A 22368-nucleotide genomic window follows, 5' to 3' on the forward strand; every position below is an offset into this window, starting at 1 on the left:
AGAATTAAGCACCTTAAAAACAGGGTCGTACTAACTTAAGTAAAAACAAGCATTTTTTTTTTTTTTTTAACAAAAACAAGAGACAGAAGATCCCATGACATAGATAAGACAAAGGGAGCACCAAAAAATTCTGGCACAATGTTGGGTTGCTTCTAACACTGACTCTTTCCCAACCATACAGGAGGAGTGAAATTCCAGTAAAGACGGGATTCATATTAAATTTCAAATTAACAAGTAGGTAGACATAAGAAAGGGAAAGCCACCATCTGGTGTACGAGATTAAAAAGAGAGAATAAAAAAAACATAAGCTGATGCTACTGCCGTTTAATTCTCAGTTGTCTTCATTATGTTTCAGCCTCGCCATATCATGTTTCTGATGTCTTATGCACCTTCTTGTACTGTCTAGAAGAATTACTTATTGTAAGTGAGCTTTTACCTCATTTGGATTATGTTAATATTAAAGAATGATTTTTGCATACAGAACAAGGTTGAAAATACAGGAACAAAATCACCTTAATATTATTCTTTCAGCCCACCCAGACGCTGAATGTAATTTACTGCAACTTCGAAAATCTAGGGTTTTAAAACCTAATCACCTCTTAAACTAAGGTAGTTTCTACTCATGTACAAAACATGTCAGCTTGAGCACTTTCAATCTCTATTGCTGTCATTTGAAAAAATGTCTTCTATAGGTTAGAACTGTTTGTTTATTTAAAAGTTACAGTACCAACTACAATTTGGAAAGCATTTTGGTATGATGGTAAATTACAGAAAACAATTCATTCCCTGAAGCTGAATTTGATGGGAGAAAGTTTATGTTAAAAACTTGTTGATGATAAACACTGCTAAAAAAAGAAGCAGGAAACCTGCTGGAAGGATGCTGTTTAAATCAGTTAACAGCTGAAAGGAGTAGCATAGGTATTCCTTAAGTATTCCTTGAGCTTGAATACCTGCTAACATCAATAAGTACTCGGATAGTACTGGTGGTATCTCGGTGTCTACCTGGTCATACCAGTATATAGATCAGAGCAGAAAACTTTAAAAAACACAACAGCGTTTCTTAGCCCTTCCTTTGAAAACAGCTTCTGCATAATTAATATGCCATGAGGTAAAAAAATATCCAGGTAGGTTAGATGTTTGTTTATTTTTTAATAGACCTAATACTCCTTGTCTGCAATCTTAATCAGATGCCACTTCATATAGTGTCTATTAACAGAATACATTAAAGCTATGACATATGTTAGCTGGGATGGATAGAAACTGAAGTTTAGGTACATTCTTTGAAGCAAGTTTTTCAGTTATGAAACCTCATTACTTTTCTTTTTGTAAATGAGATATATTATGTTCTAATATGTTGCAAAAATAATATTTAGAGAAAGCAGTCTAGAAATTGTTTCCATTTAAAGCCATGGATTGAAATTCCCAGGGTCCTGAGGCAAAGTTGTGATTAGATGGATATAAAATAGGAGTGGTTAAGGGTCCTTGCTAAGCTCTCAGAACAGTAAGCCTTGAGCAAGCTTCTAATATAGTGGCTAAATACATCACAAAACATATGTTTTTCTTCCTGCTTTACAGAACAATTATTTTGATGTTCAGCTTTGTATCCTCTTCCATGAAAAGCACTCTAGTTTAAGTGGCAAATCACTATGTTGAATATTCACCTCAGATAACTCATATATCCTCTCTCAAAGGATTATATCAGTAAATAGCTGCACCAGTTATCACCAATTCACGTGTATCAACTCTATCAGAATCCTCTTCTGCACCTGTCAATAAACTCTGAAGAGTTGGTATTTACTATTTCTTTTAACGCTTCAATTTGTTCCAAGTTTAAAGCCCTTTTCACAGAGAAATACAAGAGATACTTAAAGCTATTCTCTGAGGAAGTCTCTTGATATGCTAATTCCATGAAGCAATTTCAGTTGAGACGAATTTTTGCATTAATGCAATTACCTGAAAACACAGGTGAGTTTGTTCAAGTTTGCCATCTGGATTTACATATCAAAGTCTAGATATAAAAGTTGTAATGTAACCTTTGAAAACTTATCCATTGAAACTTGAGCTAAAAATAAGGAATTCTCAACCTTTTCAAAACCAAAATCTAAGTGATGGCATTAAAGCAACACTATGAAATTAATTAACTTACTGATCAGTTATACATATGGCAGTAATATTTGAGTATTAATGAGATAAAATTGGGAAAATATTCTGGATAGGTTAGCACAGTGAGAAATAAATGCCCCACAAATATGACTGCAGAGGGAGCTGGAACTAGATGATGTTTAAAGACCCTTCCAACCCAAACCATTCTATGATTCTATGGTAAATGAAACATCTCCAAGTTATATTCATCTACAGTCAGACATCAGTTCATCTTCTACGTACAGATATGCCAAAACCTTTGGATGATTTGGATGAAATACCCTCACCAGAATCTACCTGCCAGGAGATTTGGAGAAAAATAGTGTATAAAGAAAAACAAGTTTTTTTGTCAAACACTGGGGAAAGCAAAGCTACATTTCAGTAGCCTCAAATGAGGAGGAAGTGACCACAAAGTATTCTGGTATAACGGCAAAACAAGAATACAGAAAGCAGTATGAAACTATAGTAATTTTAAGAACATTTTTTCTTTATTAGTTTAAGCTGTGAGATAATGTTGAATCAATTATGAAAATTACAACCCCTAGACTATTAAGAAATCTTGAAGAAGCTTATGTTCAGTTTTATGGCCCCATAAGAAAGTGCAGACCCATTAAAGAGGTTGCAGATCAGCAGCAGACTACACTTATCCTTGCAGAAGTTAACTGGATATAAACAACAAATAACTAAAATAAATCATTAAAAACAACAACAAAGAAACCAAACACATTAACTTCACAAGACTTTACAAGCTGGTTGTTTCTTTGTGCAAAGAAATTGATATAGAGAGCTGTCTAGAGATTTTCATTTATATGAAAAAATATTACAGTAGAATTACTCCACATTTGCAGTACATCTCCCTCTAGCGTTTGGTTGTTTCTGGTTAGAAAAAAAATTAAAATCCTATATTGGTGTTCTCTTAGACTTGACAAAGTATATCAATCTTGAATGGAAAGGCATGGCCATTTAATTTAATGTATATAACTTGAATAAAATAATTTCCAAAGAGAAATTTTTACGTATTGAATCAACATTTGTTATCATAAAAAAAAAAAAAAAAGTGAATGGAAATGAATCTTTGGTTTTTTGTTTGTTTGTTTTTACTTACTATCAAACCACTGCTACTTTGCCTTTTCTCTTCGTCATGAAGTTTTTTGTAGAAAATCCCTCCAGGATTAAACTGAGTACTCCAAACAATCATGTTCCCTTGAAAATATGCATCCATTCCAGTTATCCTTGAATTATGTTCAATATGTGATATTTGTTGATGAACATCACTGTAGTTGAATGGATATGCAAAACCCAGGATGTCAGTGTCATTAGCAACATAGAGAACTTGTTCTTCAGAGCCTAGGGATTATTATAACGAAACAAAAATAAGGTAAATGTCAACTAATGCAAAATCAGTGTTAATCGGACCATTTTTTTAATGTTAAAATTATTTTCTGATTGTTTGGGACAAGAAAGGCATTCATGCTCTGGGTAATAACTGCGTTCTTCATAATTTGGCACCATTATACAACATAAATGCTTTCAAATTCAGAATGTGACACATGAGACTACATAATCAATAAACAAATGAGCCCATATGAACCTCTTCTATAGTAAGTAATGATTCTTCATCCTGATAGAGTCCATGTTATATACGGAGGGAATTATTAATTACTCATGAATATGATCTTCCTATGGTAAATTTTCATCAAGAAAATGTGAACTAAGCAAGTACTTGGCTATCATCATCTACCTACCCAGTATGTGTCTGCTGTACATAGAAGGAAGAACTGTCATTAACATGATGCAATTTTGTTGTGGTTCTAGGATATATGTCCAAAATATGACTTTATGGACCATAAAGCTCTGATTAGTTACTGCTCATAGTTGTGCACCATGTATGCACCAAGATAAGGAGCCACAGTTTTTAACTTTAACAGTGGTGTCATGCCGAAGACCAAGTGTAGGTATAAATCACACCTAATTTAAAATCTCGATAAATTGTGAGTGAGATACTATGCTCATATTTTCACAAATTCAGATGTAGTTCCATAAAGATTATGTTAAATTTACTCAGGCGGCTGGATTATTGTTTGTTTCATTTGCAAATTGAATCTAAAAGTTACACAATGCCCAGACAAAACTAATCGCTCTATTTTGTATGGTACATCTGTCTCACGAAAGACAGAAATTCAGTCTGTGTGTGCGTATTTACCTTCAATGGTATGTGGTCTGGGCAGCTAACTTACATGAGATACCTATTTTAAGACAACTATATTTAGAAAAACTTCACTTACATGACTAAAGTAAAACATATTAACTCCAAATACTATTTAATTTACTCCTGAAGTTTTAAAATAAGTTTCTTTGAATGAGTAGATTCTTCTTTCAAGCTTCTATAACATAACCAGAACGCTCACAAGAATGCTGATATATATCCTGTTTTTTCCTTTCCTTTTGTATTGTTTTATCTTTTTTGTACCTGTATATTTTTGTAAATAGAAGAAGCTGGAGATTGAAGAAAAACGTAGAGCACCAGATTATAAAGAACTCGCATATTAAGTAAATTCATTTTTATGGTAGTTATACAAATTTATTGCTTACCTAAACGAAACGTAAATCTGAGTTATTTTGACAATTATTTCTGTGCACTATTCAATAAATATTTACCTAAAAAACAAATTTTATATGCAAACTATCAGTGCTACCAACCATGTAAATAACAAATGATTCAGTACTGCCCATTTATTTTTGTAACCTTACCTTTTGCTTTACAACTGTTATTCCATTCCTTATAATTTTTCGCGCATGCACATCTGTATGACCCTTTAACATTATTGCAGTGCTGGGAGCAGGCACCAAATACCATACATTCATTGATGTCTGTGAGAAAAGAAAGCAATTTATGAATCTATAGTATAGTACTCTATTATTTAACATGTTCTAAATACGTGGAACTATGCAGATGAAGAAAATAAACTTCTAAGCATGCTGTATCTTACAGCAGTGAACAAAAGTTTTCTGTGATTATTAATGTTATTCCCACTGCATTCAACACAACTCAGAATTTATTTATTTATTTATTTATTTTTACACTATTTCCCCATCCTTTCTATACTAACCTATCATCATTAGGGCTTGAAATCAACTTTGAGAATGAAAATGTCTGCTACAATCATCTTCAACTGATCTACCTCTATTATACTCACAACTACACGATCATGTGTTACTTGAAATCCTCACATGTTATAACTTTTTCTGAAAAGCCAAATCATGAACATTTTGTATTTAAGGGTCTATTCACTTTGATTGTCCCACTGAAGTGAACTGCACTTTTTCTGCAAGATACTTCTTACCAGTAAAGAAATGAATTCACAACACATTCTTCTGAAGGTAGGTTTATATTCCTCTATAACCACCATGTCTTTTTTCTGCTCAGTGCTACCGCAGATATTAGGATTATCTTGTCTGAAGTAGTTTACTTTCAACTGATTTCATTTCAGTATTATGCATCTTCGTTCTTTTTAAGCATTCAAAATATTCTCGCATACATATTTAAAAGCTAATCCTAATTGCTTGGTTAACTCTTCTATTAAACCATAAATCATCCATTTACATTTTAAATTATAAAATCATCTGATGTTTGGTTTGGAACCTTTTGACTTGCACAACCAACGTTTATCTTTGATAAATTCTCCAGTTAAAATGCTTATATCTACATCCTGTAAGTCCTTTCAGCTTCTTATCTTAATTTCTAAGTCCCATAGCTGTGAAACACTTTGTACTCAAGGAAAAAAAAAAATACACGTGATATGCATCTCCTTTTCCAGCACAGAAAATCGACTGCCAATTTGACTTTCAAGACTTTGCAGTGAAAGGTGATAGGAAAGGTCTGTACCTTCACATTGTCTATTCCTCTCATTTCTCTGAAATCCAGGTTTACACTGACACAGTAGGGATGTTTTTGTTTGATTACAGTATGCGTCATCTCCACAAGGGTTCACATTGTCTTCGCATGTATATTCAGTGACACCTAAACATAAACAAAATGTCTGAAAATCTCTAACAGATTTAACTGTTAAAAATAACACACACACAAACAAGAAACCAACAAAAATGTAACACATTTATCTTTATGTTGAAAGATCAAGCTAGATTTTAAACAAATGTATGACGTTACAGTATTTATCTATGTATGCATATAGATTGACACTATTTAGTTGAGATATTGTGCTTCACGCATCAATAATTTTAATACTAAAATTCATCTTGCTGCAGATGTGAAGTAAAAAGCAATGAACTTACATCTGATCTATTCCAAAAACTCAGGAACTACGCTAATGATTAATACAACCTGAGTTGCTGTAAAATTTTCCTTTCTGTTGCGGTATGCTAAATAGAATTAACATCAAATAACAATCAACTTTTATTTTGACAAAAGACTGAGTACATCTGCTTAGATACTGTGCAGGTAACATGTTACATCCATATTACAATTGCATGTTGTTGAGGTTACGCATCTATGAAAGTCTAAGTTTATTATTTCTTTTCTACAATTATCAAAACATGTCAAGCAAACTCACTTATTTTGCAGTCTTGCTCATCTGAACCATCTCCACAGTCATCAAACCAATCACACTGTAGCTCCATTGGAATACATTTCTTATCATTACAAGTAAATTCATCCTTTTTACATGGCCTTGCTTTATATGTGATTTTATCTACGTAATTACAAACGAGTAAGAGAAAAATGAATCAGTATTTAAGCAATATTTAAGATTTTTTAGACTATTTTAGACGTGTGAAAATTGGAATGACCATGAAGCAGTAAGCAATTATTTCAAGCCTAATTTCTTTCAATTTCAAACTATGATCTACTAACCTCCAGCTAAGCTTTACTGAAGGACAAGCAGATCTCTGCAACAAAGTTTGCCTTCAAGTTGTTTTCTTTGATCTGAATGCCTTGAAAGGTAATGTCACCTACCACAGTGATCTTCATCCGAGTTATCACCACAGTCATCAACCTCATTGCAAATCTGCTCAGGTCTCAGACAAACCCTGTTGTTTCTACATCTGTACGGCCTTGTTGGAGGGCATGGAAACTTAACTGCATATTAAAAAAAAAATATATCAGCTATTACCCAGTTATATTCTTGAATCTTTTTTAATGTTTCCTTATCAAGACAATAAGCAAGCATGGAAACGCAACTGTACATGACATATGAATAGTACTTAAAATCAAGTTTGGATACCTAATGAAATAACACTTAAACAATGTTTACAGAGCCACATTTTCATTTCAGGAATAAAAGTATTGTGTGTGATATGGATTATTATAATATTTTTGAAAATCATTAAATATGTCAGAAAGAAAGCAAGTTGTATATTTAATGATCTATACTTCAATGTAGAAGCAATTTTTTCCCATCTGTGTATTTCCTATAAAAAGACTGATTTTTCACAAATATCTTATCCAAAATTGTATGAATAGCAGTAACAATGAAAAACTGTAACAAACTGGATGAACTCATCACCTGTTTGCATCGGGGATATCACTGGTTGTTTATCAACAGAATGTGAAACTTAATTATAGCTGTAAAAGTTGCACATGGCTGTAAAGGATATTCTCAAAAGTATTTTCATAAAGGTTTCCTAAATTCATTATGAAAATAAATTGTAGGTGTTAGCCCAGGAGAACTCTGAGCATTTCATTTTACAGTAGGGTTACACTCCAGCAGGTAGATAGGTTAGGCATGACAAAGTGGACCTGTACTGTATTATTTGGGATCACACAAAAAGTCTTGTACTATTTAAAAAATGAAGTCCTTTTTGTGTGTACATTTTTGCAAAAAAACGTCCTTCCTATTTCTAACATTTTGTGATCCTAGACTGCTTTAAGTAGAGTATAAATCACACAAGGTAATTACAACGTGGAGTAATAATACATAGCATTTGTTACACAACTTTGGTTTTTACAATAAATAAGTGTATATCTACCAGATAAACATAACTTAAAAAAGACACACAGGTAATTTTTTATTTGATTTCTAACCTGTAATTTCAATAGAGATAAAGCATGTAAACTTGAAAAGCAGAAAGGGGAATTATATCCACTTTTTCAGAGCAGAGTTTTCACTGGTGCAAGTAACACGTAACGCAACACAAACTTTGCATTTACAAAAGATTACATTGCTTGTATACCCAAAGTTTAAGCTAACTGAAAGGTTATGTGAAGACAAATTAGATATGTGCGTCCTCATATATTTATGTTAGATGTCATTTCTAAATCAGTTTTTTGCTTTACTACATTTAAAGCATTCAAAAATTTAATGCCATACCACACATTTCAGCAACTTCATCAGAATTATCTCCACAGTCATCTTCTCCATCACAAACCCAAAAATGCAGTTTGCAGAGGGAATTGTTGCACAAGAACTCATCAGCTCTACATATACTTCCCCCTGGGAGGAAAGAAAGACGACAGAAATAAAGAAAGAAAGAAATGAAAGCCAGTTCTTGATAAAATTAGTTGCAACATTTACACATACTATCTGCAGAGAATAACACATGTAGCACAACTAAACGAATAAATCTCAAATGTAAGAGTTGAAGGGGCAAAATCTTTGTTGATCATACACTACTTTCAGTCTCTTTCCATGACTTATATCCAGGAAATTGCTCCTGATTTTTCAATCCAGGCTTGTTTCATGTCAATGTCTGCTGCTCTATCTACAACTACTCTCATCCTCTGAAATATGCATTGTTTTCAGAAGAGACAGAGTGATCGCCGTCCTCTAGCTATCTAGAGATATGAACTCTTTCTTCAGAGGACTGAAAGACTTGGCCAGGCTTGTAGCATCCCCATCAACTGTAAACCCTGCTGTTAGGGAAGATCTAGATATTTAGGCACAGAGTAAATAAGATTATGTGACCTCTACAAAGTCTACTCCCTTTTGAAACTTCTGAAATTTCCAAATAGGATCTGTAGCATAAACACAGAACACATACAAGATATTTTTTTTCCACTTAACTTTGGTATTGATTGAAACATCTAACAAAATAGAACAGAAGGTGAGAGAAAATGCTTTAAGCTGGAGTGTTCAAGCTTTAAAACTGGTTCAAGCTGGACTTAGTTTTAAGAAGTGTAGCAGTAATAAGATATTTTACCACCACCAATCAATGAAGTTATGGAAACTTCAGGAAGTTATGGAAACTTCTGGAAGTTAATTTTCTCTGGTAAATGGATTCATTTTTCTGGTATATATTCTCAGTTTGCTGAGAAGAGTAGGATATGGAAGAAAAAAAAACAACAGAAAACCTATGTACCTGCAGAAGAGGAAGTTGTGAAATTTTATATCATAGCACCAAAACTCACAGTGTCTTTCCTCAGTGCATTACACCTACTCTAGGTCCATTACAGAAGATTGAGTTCCTGTGGCTTTCTACTTACTCATTCAGTGCCCTGTTCACATCCTCTTAAAATCAACAGAAGGCTTTATTCCACTATAAATGCTTCACAACAGGTTGAATTTTTTTTTCCAAACAGCAATTTGCATGAAATATCTACTGTGTAAGAGGATTTGGGGAACTCTCACACTATGTTACTGAATACAATTAACTCCTATTGTAAGAAATATTATCATCATTCATGGAAAAATATATACAGCTCCACTAGTTTTTAATTATAAAAGACATGAATTTAAATAATTGTTTGTTTAATCACAGTAAAAAAATACTAGTTGGATAATAGGTTTAAAAAAAGTGATAATTAAACATGCACAGTGGGCTACAGATAACTAGTGTGGAAATTGCTTCAGAATGCTGTAGAATAAAACTCCATTTGTGTTTGCTGTATTTCTAAGGAGGAAAAAAATAGTTATCAGTGAGATAAACTGGCATTTGCTTTATGTGATTGTTCTGCCCTCCACAATTCTTTAATAGAATAGATTTCTCTAAGGGAAGTCATAATTGTGACAGAAACACAAAGTATTATAACAATAACCAACAAGGCACAAGGCTTCTTATTGAATTATAAGTAATTTGCAGTTCACAGAAGCTCCATTCCGCCATCCAAAGAATAATGTAGGCTTCAGATTAAAAAAGTATGTTACGACTTATTTACAGTTCATTGTTTTTAAAGATACGTAGTCTAAATATTTTAAAAGGCAGTTTCAAAATATGCTAAGAGTTGTTGATTTCTTTCCTGAACTGTTAAAATCTTGTTGATCTCAGTCTTCTTAAAACAGTTATGTGATACTTTTCTTTTTGCATCCGAACATTTCCAAATATCGTTAATTTCTAGTCTCTTTCAAACTTAATTATCCTGCATAACCTCTCTTTTCTTCCTTAAGCTAAATGTTGTTGCTTAGTAGATTTATCACAGGATAATGGAAGGATATTTTGCTCTGCAACTGCATCATCGCTGATTGTTATTACTTACTATTGTACTGCATACAATACAGTTACACGTGTAATTTTAGATGACTAATCCACAGAACTATACTGATTTGTAAGAAAATAAAAAACCAAAAATCTGGAATAATAACCCAACAAATTGACAAAGTGCTGAGTAAAATTCTGAATTTCTTTGACAGAGAAGTTCTGTCTTTGTTACAGTTGATGAGGTGCTACATGTACCCGGCAATAGCACTAGAGGAAACAGTGATAGGACCAGAGGGAATGGCCTCCCTCCCCAGGGAGTTTCAGGTTGGATATTAGGAAAAATTTCTTCTCTGAAAGAGTGGTCAGGCACTGGAATGGGCTGCGTAGGGTGGTGGTGGAGTCACCATCCCTGGAGGTGTTGAAGAAAGGTTTAGATGTTGTACTAAGGGATGTGGTTTAGTGGGGAAATATTGGTGATAGGTGGATGGTTGGACTGGATGATCTTGGAGGTCTTTTCCAACCTTGGTGATTCTATGTAATAACAGTCTTGTGCGGAATTATACTATTACTGCCAAGTAGTCAAAGCTAGGTTTTACTTAAAAAATAAAATAAAATCAGAATTAAAACCTTTTTGCATAGTCTTACCCACAGGAGAAACACAATGGGTAACTTCTCCAGTAATATTTAATTGCTTACATCTATGCATTTCTATGTACATATAACTATATGCAAGCACATAGATATGAATACACAAGGAAAAAATATATTAGAACAAGATTTCTGAAATTTCAACTATGAGAATTAGACTAACAGATGTATTTCTCAATAACATTTGCAATCTTAGTCATAAGCACAGTTTATCTTCACATGAATCAACTTATGTGCATAGTTCTGTGCCCTGAGGAGAAAGAACTTGACTCGTGGCCTCAGTTTCAGGTTAGATGTAGAATTTCATGTATATGGAGCTAAACAGAAAACTGGGATTTTATGCTTACTTACTTAATGATTTTTCATGATATTGCATAGCTTTCTAATTATTATTGCTTCTAAGATCATTATAAATAACAACATTTCAGTAATACTGGGTGTATTACTGATTTCTTTGATGGTACAGAATATAATATCAATAAGAACACAACCTTGGACACAGTCTTCTTCATCACTACCATCCACACAGTCATGGATTCCATCACAAAGCCATCTGACAGGGATACAGTAGGCCTTATTTTTGCATCGAAACTGATCTTCTTTACATTCTGTTACACAATCCATCTGTGTGAATACAGATGTGAACTAATTATTAATAAATGAGAACAACAACAACACAATTAAATGTTACACAAATTTATCCATGCTGTGAATAAGAAGAGCCCCTGAAACAAACTGCCCCAGAATGAGATCCAGGTGTTGACTCTGGGGAAACAAATTGGTCTGCTGTAAACAGATGTAATCCAAAGTACGTACCATGGAAATAAAATCACAGGGCCAAGTTATCTGAAGGGGTTTAACTGATGCCAAAAACAACAGCAACAAACAAAATAAAAAATCCAAATAGTTAAAAATTAATGATATAGAAAGAGACAACAACACAAATTACCTCATCAGATCCATCAGCACAGTCATACTCTCCATTACATTTCAGAGATGCTGAAATACAGCCTCCACTTGCGCAGATGTACTCACTTGCAGAGCAGGTTGGAGATGCTGGTTATGAACACATATTTTAGCATTAGAAAAAGATAACTTATGCATAAACTGCTTTATAACTTCATGTCTTTATGTCCTTTAAGAGAGCAAGCAAAAATGTATTGGTAGATAAGCTTTTCCAATCTTTCATAAACTACAATGAAGCCCTTGATGAAACCAAATTGTCTTGTCCTAAGTGAAGTGTATAACGATAATAAAAGGCTATACATGTTTCATCACTGAGAAATTTCTTTTTTTGTTTTCCTTATGCTTGCTAACAATGGTAAATATACACATTTTCATGGAGTCAGTATAGTAAAAAAAATGCATACGTAAAATGGGCTTAGGGTTTTCCTAAATTAATCTGTATGAAACCATGATTTTGTAAAGTAACTACATAATTACAACTCAAAAAAACACATATTAATCATTATTATTTAAATTACAGATAGACATTTCTGTCACAGTGGAAACCGGGGGAGTTTTGTCATAGACTTCATAAGTTACACTAACGTAGAGAATGCTTCCCAAAAACTTAGATAACTTAATAACTTAATATCTCAAGATATTAACAATGAACTAAAACAATAAGAACAAATTTGCTAGAGAGAAGCTTTGCATAAGGACTACTGAAAACAGAATGAACACCAGAAAGTAAAATAAAAAAAATCTCCAGACACTCCCATAACATGCTAAGAAATACTGTTTTTTTCAAAGCAGGATTCTGTAAGCTGATTTACATTTCAAAAAAATTAAATACCATTCTCCTCAACAACTGTATGGCTGTTCAGAGTTTCTTTTAAATGAGTTTTAGAAGACACAATGGAACAAATTCAAATGAACAAACTATATTTCAATTTACTTAAAAAAAAAATACCTGGTTCACAATTTTTCTCATCATCCCCAAGTTTGCAGTCTTCATGACCATCACATTTCCATTTTGCTGATATGCACTGACCATTGGAACATTGGAACTGATCTCTTGAACAGCCTGTTTCACAATACCTCTGTTACAATGAAAACAATATATATTCAAGAACAAGCACTTAATATAAACATAATTAAATATATAGCTAATCAGAAAAGTTACAGCCCGTACCACTACTGCTAAAATACATCAATGTCTTATGAAATATAGTAGCTTTCTAAGATTGATTTACTAATTGTGATTTGAACCCTCTAAGTAAGTGGGAAGCACCTGAATTCCAGCACTGGCAGGAAAGGAGAAGAGACAAAAGGTACAAAAAGGAACTGAGAAAGAGCAAAACAAACATCAAGAGCCTTTGCTACTCAAGCAACAGCCCGTGTTTTCTCAACAAAAACCACAAACCAATATGCTGCGGGTACAGAAAACAAAGGTTTCCCAGCTAGGGCACGAAATAAAGGCAGGATAGGAAGAGAACTAGATCACTGATGGGGACAAAAAGGTGAAGTTAGACTACAGAGAAATGACTTGATTTTAAGTCTTGTTCTCTTTTTAGGTTAACTAATTCAATAAGTGTAATTTTAATTTAGTGAAGACATCCATATGATGCAGGAACCCATGTCTTAAATTTGCATTCCAGCTTATATAGTCATATGTAGGAAATTCATTCTCAAGCAATCTAAACCTAGCAATTTTCTCAAATATTTCTCCTGGAAGAAGCCTACCTCATCTGAGCCATCTGCACAGTCATAGTCTCCATCACACCAGAATCTTGCTGAAACACAGTCTCCGTTTGCACAAAGAAAGTCTTTTAAAGTGCACGTTTGAGGCTCTGAACAAAGAGGAGTAACAAGCCTAGATTTATTAGCATTTCCATAAAAATAGCTCATACATAAAAACCCCAAACAGTCAATCAATGAATTACTATAACAAAGTCAAAATCATTAACCCTCAAATTCTAAGAACTTTTTTTTTCTGCAGGATTCTGCTTCATTATATTTTATAACTAAATTTCATTTGCATATTATAACCAGTTCATGAAAATACTTACATTTCAGGTTGCAGATTTCTTTACAAAATTATGAGACAATATATAAGTATTAATTATTTCAGTGCACGCGTCTTATGACAAATTTAGTGAGACAGATACCACAGACTAGAAATTTGTTTTGCACCTGTTAATGTCCAATGTAATTGGAATTAAACGGACCTTTGACTTTCAATTAAATGGCTTATAACATATATGCCTGTCAAGAATCAGGTTCACTTGCGCTAAACATCCAGGGGAACAGTTTTGAGATGGTAAACGGAATACTATAGAAGAAAGGTTTGGAGTTTCAAGTAAAATAATTCAGTTTTCCAGTAATTAAGTATGGGATGAAGCATGACAATAATATTGACTTAAATACTGACAAAAGTGTTAGAGGCTTAACAGAAAATGAATATAATGAAGTGCAAAAGTCAACAGACAGTATAAATTCATAAAAAAGCTGACTTTTCTATACTGTCAATATAGAAAAGAGAGAAAAGTAAAAGTAAGGAAATGAGAGAATTTTAAATTTCAGGGAAAAGAGAAAGGAGATGTTAGATAAAAAGAATCTAAGGAGCTTACAGTCGGACAAGAGACAAGCATATTTTGGAGGGTAAGTGGGTTATTTTGTACCAAATTGATAAGTTCTTCAAATCCCTGGGAAGATCCAAAATACAAGGAAGTCAGAAGTCATTACAGAAGGTGGACACAGTAGAGGAGAAGAGCAGACACAAAACTAGTTTGAGACACGGGCAAAGCAAACAGGAGAAGAAGGCTGGACGGAGTGATGGAGTAATCCTAAGAAAGTGAGATTGGATGTTTCAGACTATTTACTTCATTGACTGCATAGCTCTGCATTTTTGCTTTTGTCACTGTAAAACTGCTGGACAGGGGATCAGTGTGGAATATTCTCCCAACAGAATACTACGTACTTTCCTCTTGAAAATGAGAACTATTACAAAAAGCTGGTAAGAGGGCTGAAGGGCATGTCCCATGAGGAGAGGATGAGAACACTGGGGTTGTACAGTCTGGGGAAAGGAGTCTGAGAGGAGACCTCACTGCTTCCTAATAATGCCCTGAGGAAGGGAAGTGGAGAGGGAGGTGCTGGTCTCTGCTCTCTAATAACTGATGTCAGGACATGCAGGAACTGCACAGAGTATCAGTGGATGTTCAGATCAGACATTAAGAAATATTTATTTACTGTAAAGGTGGTAAAATACTGAAAGAGACTTCCTAGAGAGGTGGCTCATGTTCCATGCCTGTCAGTGGTAAAGAGGCATTTGGTCAATATCCTCAATGATATACTTTAACTTTGGTTAGCCCTAAAGTGGTCAGAAGTCTGAACTAAATGATCTTTGTAGCTCCTTTTCAACTAAACTAATCTGATTTATTCTGTTCTAAAAGATAATGGAAAAAAAAAAAAAAACCAGAGACACCTTATCTCCATATGTAATTTAAACTTTGACAGCCATAGGGCTTTAGGACTGAAAAAGCAACCAAAGATTATCTGCGAGAATTTTTCTATCAGAGCAAACATTGCACTAAGTAAATAATGTAACATCAAGAAAAAGGATTGATTGGGAAGATCTTTTGAGATGGGAAGATTTCAGGCAAATGGAAAACAACAGGAAAAAAAAAATGAATGGAGGAAAGATGAAAAAGGAGGAGAGATGAAGAGAGGAGAGTGGCAATGGACAGTAATGGACAAGATGATGCTAAAGAGTCCTTAAACTAGCAATGGAAGACAGAAGCATGCATGTTTTTGAAAAACCTAACGTGGTGATCAAGAAAGAAAACACAAGATTAGAAAATTCCATTAGAGAAGAATTTGGTGAATACCAGCATGAGAACATATTAGATGTGGGTTACACAGATCTAAGGTAAAGTTGAACTTCCAAACCTCCAATACTTAGAAATCAAAAACTCTTCCAAGAAAAAAGTATTTCTGATGAATCTTTGAGTTTCTTCATGTTCTCCCTGCTCACTTCAGAAAAAAAAAAAAGAAAAAAAAAAGCTGTTTGAAAGTTTTTTTTTTTAAGAAGAAGAATTTAGTTTTTTATGTAGGAATAAATTTTCATTTTGAAGTTGTAGGAAAGTAGTAATACAAGCAGATCTACATCAATTGCATCAGTTCTCCAGCAATGTTATTTTTAAGTAAATCAAAGGTTAACATTTATATGGATTCTTAGATTACTGACACGCTACTGATTTTCTCAAAGCAAAAGCTCTATGTATAAACATTAGCAAATCACTGACTCAATTCTTTTTCCCGTTAACAGGCCAGGAAGAGGAATTTCAAGATATGACCAATTATATAAGGGAAATAATTTGTGGAAAAAACCATTCACATGCAAATAAACATACATCATGCTTCTGTAGTGATTTGCAAAATATAAGCTAATACTTCTTCTATACTGCTAATGAATTATTTATAAACAGAGATTTGATTCTGCAAAAAATGTACACAACGAGCTAACTTCCCTGTTTGCAAGAAATATTTTTCCTGCTGTTGGAATACTTCTCTGTGATTTACATATGCTCACAGGAGAGAACTTTTCCATCAGTGCTCAGGTTGTTAGTGAAAGGAATAAGTATTTATAGATCTCTGTATAACCAATAAAAGACAGCATCTTTCAGCTTCTGCTTTACAAAACACTGAAACTCCTTCCTGAGAAAAGCATTTTTGTATAATTATAAAGAATTTTATTAGAAATATAGCACGTAAAATGATCTCCTTTCATAATTTGAAGTCTGAAAACAACCTGTAGAGATGACACATTTGTCAACTAAAATGGTAGCAAGAATGGGATCTCACAGGAAAGACTCAAAATCATTTCATCATCATTTGTGGTTCAATTTCTTATTTAATAAGCATGGATATTGCATTATGGCATGAATTGAAAGGATCTTATTAGGCGACTGAGGTACTATACACAACTCAGAGAGAAGAACATTTTTTCTTAAAATAAGATATGAAGCTCAAACTTAATGCACTTTTTTACCTGTATTTGTTCAGGTTAAATATTGCTTTGTCTGTCATTGAAATCTAGCTGCTCTTAGAAAACTGACATGGGGCACAGTTGTATTTACACCAAGTCAGCTGAGCCTGAAGCAGTGTAAAGGTTGCAGAGAATTTATAGCGCTGTCCACTCAAGATCTGTCTACTGAGGATGACATTGTGAGACATTCCAGCTCAGTTTCTTTCAATACACTAGTGTAAATGTGTTCACTTAGACATTAAATAACTGCTAGTTCTCACTGCATTTAGAATACAAAGTTATCCAAGGACAAAATTAACTAATTTGTTTTCTTGACACTTTGTAAGAGCAACAAAGCATTGAGAAGATTATCCAGCAACTGTAATATTTCCACACTGATTAAATGCATGTCTTTCTGCAGCATTATTATATTTGCTTTGCTTCAACGTTTACAGTATATTACATAAAATCATATATACTTTTAGCTACATTCAATAAAACATTACTGATATCTTTTGAGCAGGAATAAGATTCTCACTACAATGGAATTCTCCATTTTTAAAGTTCCCTGAAGGAGGAAATACTTTTTTGCCTAATATCTTTCAAAAAAAATCCAAACAACCCTGAAAGAAAATTCCCCCTCCAAAATGATAATTATGAACTGAGAGGAGTTAAAAATACATTTTACTTTAATTGGTGCTCTCAATATGGACCTTTAACCTCCCCAGTAATTCTTACTTATTTGAGAGGGTTCAAATGACAGTCCTCTACTAATTTTCTGTCCGTTTTTTGAAGGAGCACAACACGTTTGCATTCAGCTATGTAAACATTATGTAAAAACGGCAAAGACGTAAAGAAATAAGCTGGGAAAGATAATTCGTACTATATATTTTAGGACAAATGCAGTTAAAGAACAACAAAGTCTGGAGAAGCTATGCCAGAAACAAAGTCACGTCATACACAACAGTTTGCATTATACCACTAATAATTTTTCACACCCATATATTTCCAAAACACGTTCTTTTTCACTGTTGATCATTTCAACAAATTATTATGGGTACGTGTAAAGAAATTATATACCTAAATGCAAATACTTGAGCTAAATTTGTAAGATTCAGTGAACTCATTCTGTATTTTTGAGAAACAACTCATTCTCTCATACAGCTGCCTGAAAAACTCTTTGTAAATGGATGTATGCTATGAACAACTTATAATGTGCAATGTAATTCATTTTGTCAAATTCTTTGGAAGCTCTAATTTCTTAGATATTTGTTTCATTACACTTTATAAAAGGCCACACAGCCTACCAAGACTTCTTATACATCTAGTTTGAACAACTGAATGATATTATGTATTATCCCAGTGCTTCTGAGAATTTTACAACTGTGCCAGCCTACTATATTTAGTTTAGACAGTAGAATAAAGGGTCTCAAAAGTTAGGAAGTAAAGTATGTATTTGACAAGCAAAGAGAAACAAATACTAAGCAGTAAACATGAAGTACAATTCATCACTGCGTAGAGATCTGTTTAATGCTTATATATTATAAGGTTTGTTCTCAGAATTCAAGTAATCTTAGTTTGTTGCATAGGCTGCACCTGGGTACTCTCAAATCACTTATCATGTGCGCTACAGTTAGCTACAGATTTCTTTATCTGAAAGTTTAGAGAATAGCCAAGAAAAGAATATATAATTACTGATGCGAACACAAAGATGGCAAACAATAAATAAAGAAATTGATGAACGATTGCTCCTCCATTATTTGAACATTGTTTTTATAATTTTCTTCTATGACAACCTAATATTTAGGAAAGAGAATTATTAATCCCACTTCACAGATGGTAAATTTCAAAGCAAGATGCTTAACACTTATTTTGGAGACACTAGTAATGTTTAGTAGAGATGTTTCTTTTTCAAAATTTTCAACTAATCATGGAGACTAACACTGCTACAGAGAAACCATCTCTTTCTTTGATTTTTACATGACCATAAAAAATACCTTCTTGCTGTTTATAATAGAAAACAAATCTCACCAGCACTAATACACATTTCCTAAGTAAAATCTCCCACAAAGCTAAGAAAGCTTTTGTGTGTCATCAGCACCCTCATCCCTGACTCCCTCCTGCCCATGTTTAACAATACATGGCTGATAGCAATTACCAAGTCAGATGACATTTTTCCCTTTAGATGAAGCATATATGAAAACTACAGTGCTAATGCTTTCAGTAACTCACAGCGTTTTCTAACAGACTGTGATCAAAAGGCATACAAATCTATTTAAACTTTAAAGCTAAACGAGCTTGCCTTTAGACTTCCTGTACCTCCGGACACCACATGTGGAATAAGAGAAAGGGGCAGACAGCACAAGAACTCATTAAGCATTCTAAGTTATTACCTCAAAGATGTCAAATACACCCTAAGGATATACAATCAGGACTGTGCATTAAAGATTATCTACACTAAAAGACATTAAATTTCTTAGATTTTGAAGAACAAAGGAAAAGATGATTTGAAATTGTTTGCCAGCTGAAGGGAAGACACTTCAAAAATACTGATGGAATTTTCCGGTGGAAATATTTTATAAAGAGGATGATTATGAGATGAAGAAAACCATTAAGAGTTTGTCATTGCTTCCTCAGAACCAGATCTAAATTAACACACTGAAAGTGGTATTACAGAGACTTATTAGGCATTGCGGTTGCTCTTGGGTAAGAGAGAACTAGATTAGCCAAGCTACTTTCAATAACGAGGTCTACTTTTATCTAGTTAAGTGTTATAGAAATGGATTTCTGGAGGCAGAAAACATGACAAGTCACCTAAGGAATATAAAGAAAGTAACAGTGATCAAAAACTATTCTTAAAAAGCATTTCTCACTGGATATGTTTCATGATTTTTATCTGGATATGAGTTGTAAAAGTAACTCTATGACAAAGATAAACTAATTCTGGCACTATTCATTGCGAGTTCATCAGGTTACTGAAAAGTCATAGATCAGACATTTTTTCATATCTCTCATAGAGAGAGAAACCATACATATACAGTCTATCAGAAGAAAATGCTCTTACATGTTGCTAAACTGACTACTCGTTGAAACATGCACTTAGGTAAAAGTACTTACTACAGTTTTCTTCATCAGAATTATCACCACAGTCATTTTGGCTGTCACATCTCCAATGATCTGGAATACAGTTGTTGTTTTTGCACTGGAATTCATGAGGCCCACAAGTTTTTTTATCTGCAATTAGGATGAACATCATTTATATCATTGCAAAGTCAAAAATTGAAAGACTGCTACTGAACAGTGATGTGATGGCATTGCAGGACATATTTCAGAAGGAGCAACCTAAATACTTGAAAAGTTATTTTCATAAATAATTTAGTTCTCATACCACATTCTTTAAGATTCTATTTATTCAGTCATGGCAAAACAGATATATCATAAATATGATGATAAATTAAAATATACACTGTAAAAACTATAATTTAAAATTAAAAAAAAAAAGAAGAAATTTAGACGGATGCACAAGTTAGCTTGGAGAGGTTAACATAATTGCATTGAATCTCAAAAGCTGCATTGACTTTGTGAATTTTGCACTAAGATTGCCCTGCAAATGATCAGATCACAGAAACCTACAAGAATATTTTTTTACAAATGCATAGAATTCATATTTCTCAACATCTATGCTTAGATGTAATAATTTAAGACTAATGGTGCCTAACAGAAAATTTTGCATGTCACCTTATAGTTTCACTTTCTGGTGTCTCAGACACCAGGCACAGAGGAAAAAGCATCAAGTATATAATGTTAAACTGAGGTTAATTTTCTTCATGTAGTAAATTCTCAGTGAACTTTCTGGTTTATAGAATATTACCAAAGGCAAAGCTTTTTGGAGATGTATGAACATTCTGAAGTACTCTAGCTGCCTCTGTGTATTCTTTCTTTCTCTCTTTCTTTCTTTCTTTCTTTCCAGAGCAATTCTTTTAGCCTACAAGGTCTGACATGAAAATGAGGGAAATTAAAAGCAGTGACATTTTCTTGATTTAAAAAAAAAGCACTTCATTTATATAAAGTTTCAGTGACATATTTAAAATTACATTGTCGCTATGATGATATTTCAGTTTCTTAAATTTTCATTTGGCTATCTCAAAACATCACAATTAGGCTTTCCTGTTGTTATTGTGACATCTTGATAAGTTCCAATAACTGACAGAATGAGGGACTGAAATACTAGCTTAAGTCAACCTGCTTTCTATGCCTCTGAAAAAGAAAGGATGTTGCCACAAATTAGGTACTGCATTTGACTCCATGGCCCAAACTGCTAATTCTGTGTTTTGTTTTAGGTGTGGTTTTTGAATATGAAATAGATTGTGGCAAATACTGGTGTGGGTCTGTACACTCACAAATTTGTTAATTAAAACACTGCCTTTTGCATTTGTTCCCAATTCTCTGCCAACATCACGATTATTAGCAGTTTCCTCCCCAAATACTTTATCCTATAATGTTTTTCAAGATAAGAAAAATAATCCAGAGTTAATCAATTATATTTCATAGAATAATAATATTGTAGAATATTCCAAGTTGGAAGCAACACACAAGGGTCACTGAGTCCAACCCCTGGCTCCACACAAGACCACCCAAAAATTAGACCATCTGCCTGAGTGCACTCTCCAAACACTTTGAACTCCAGCAGGCTTGGGCCTCTGAAAATTTCCCTGTGGAGCAGGATTTCAATTATGACATTTCAAATAATTGCATTGGCAAGCACTTAAAGAACATTTAACAACAGAAGGCATAAAAAGAACAATAAAATAGAAAATTATTGTGCCTGCTTTTGTTGCTTTGCAAAAGGTGGTTTCACACCTTACACCTATACTATACATTAAAATATTTCTATCGTGAAGTCTATAATCTGAAATTAACATAACTGCCCACAGAATGAGTCCTAAAGGCTAATCACAGATCATATCATATTCTATTCATCCTTCAACAATGAATACCAAGACCTAATCAGTAAAACATAGAACCCAGCTAACCTTCTTTTCAACTACCTGCTAGGTTGAAGACAACATATAGGACGTACTTTCTTTCTCTTCAAAAAGGATACTAAACCTATTTTATTGTATTGTCTCTTTTCATTTATGGAGAAAGTTTAGGTTTCTTAAAAAACAAACAAGCAAAAAAACCCTGTGTATTCTAAATGTACGATTATTACTTGAATACTAATCTCCCTTCTTACT

General features: G+C 33.4%; 1 protein-coding gene across 4 annotated transcripts in view; it reads right to left on the reverse strand.

The window, feature by feature from the left end:
* Window positions 1–22368, reverse strand: part of LRP1B (LDL receptor related protein 1B) — a 603435-nt gene that overhangs the window by 48057 nt on the left and 533010 nt on the right. For all 4 annotated transcript variants that reach the window (XM_021398823.1, XM_021398822.1, XM_021398824.1 and 1 more), the window contains exons 67-77: window positions 20249–20365; window positions 13849–13955; window positions 13076–13205; window positions 12110–12216; window positions 11652–11784; window positions 8469–8591; window positions 7115–7237; window positions 6714–6851; window positions 6029–6163; window positions 4894–5013; window positions 3248–3489 (exon numbers count right to left, since the gene is read on the reverse strand). In XM_021398823.1, the coding sequence (XP_021254498.1) occupies window positions 3248–3489; window positions 4894–5013; window positions 6029–6163; window positions 6714–6851; window positions 7115–7237; window positions 8469–8591; window positions 11652–11784; window positions 12110–12216; window positions 13076–13205; window positions 13849–13955; window positions 20249–20365 (1475 nt within the window). The remainder of the gene's footprint in view (window positions 1–3247; window positions 3490–4893; window positions 5014–6028; window positions 6164–6713; window positions 6852–7114; window positions 7238–8468; window positions 8592–11651; window positions 11785–12109; window positions 12217–13075; window positions 13206–13848; window positions 13956–20248; window positions 20366–22368) is intronic.

Source organism: Numida meleagris, chromosome 5 (assembly GCF_002078875.1).
Source record: "Numida meleagris isolate 19003 breed g44 Domestic line chromosome 5, NumMel1.0, whole genome shotgun sequence".
Lineage (NCBI taxonomy): Eukaryota > Metazoa > Chordata > Aves > Galliformes > Numididae > Numida > Numida meleagris.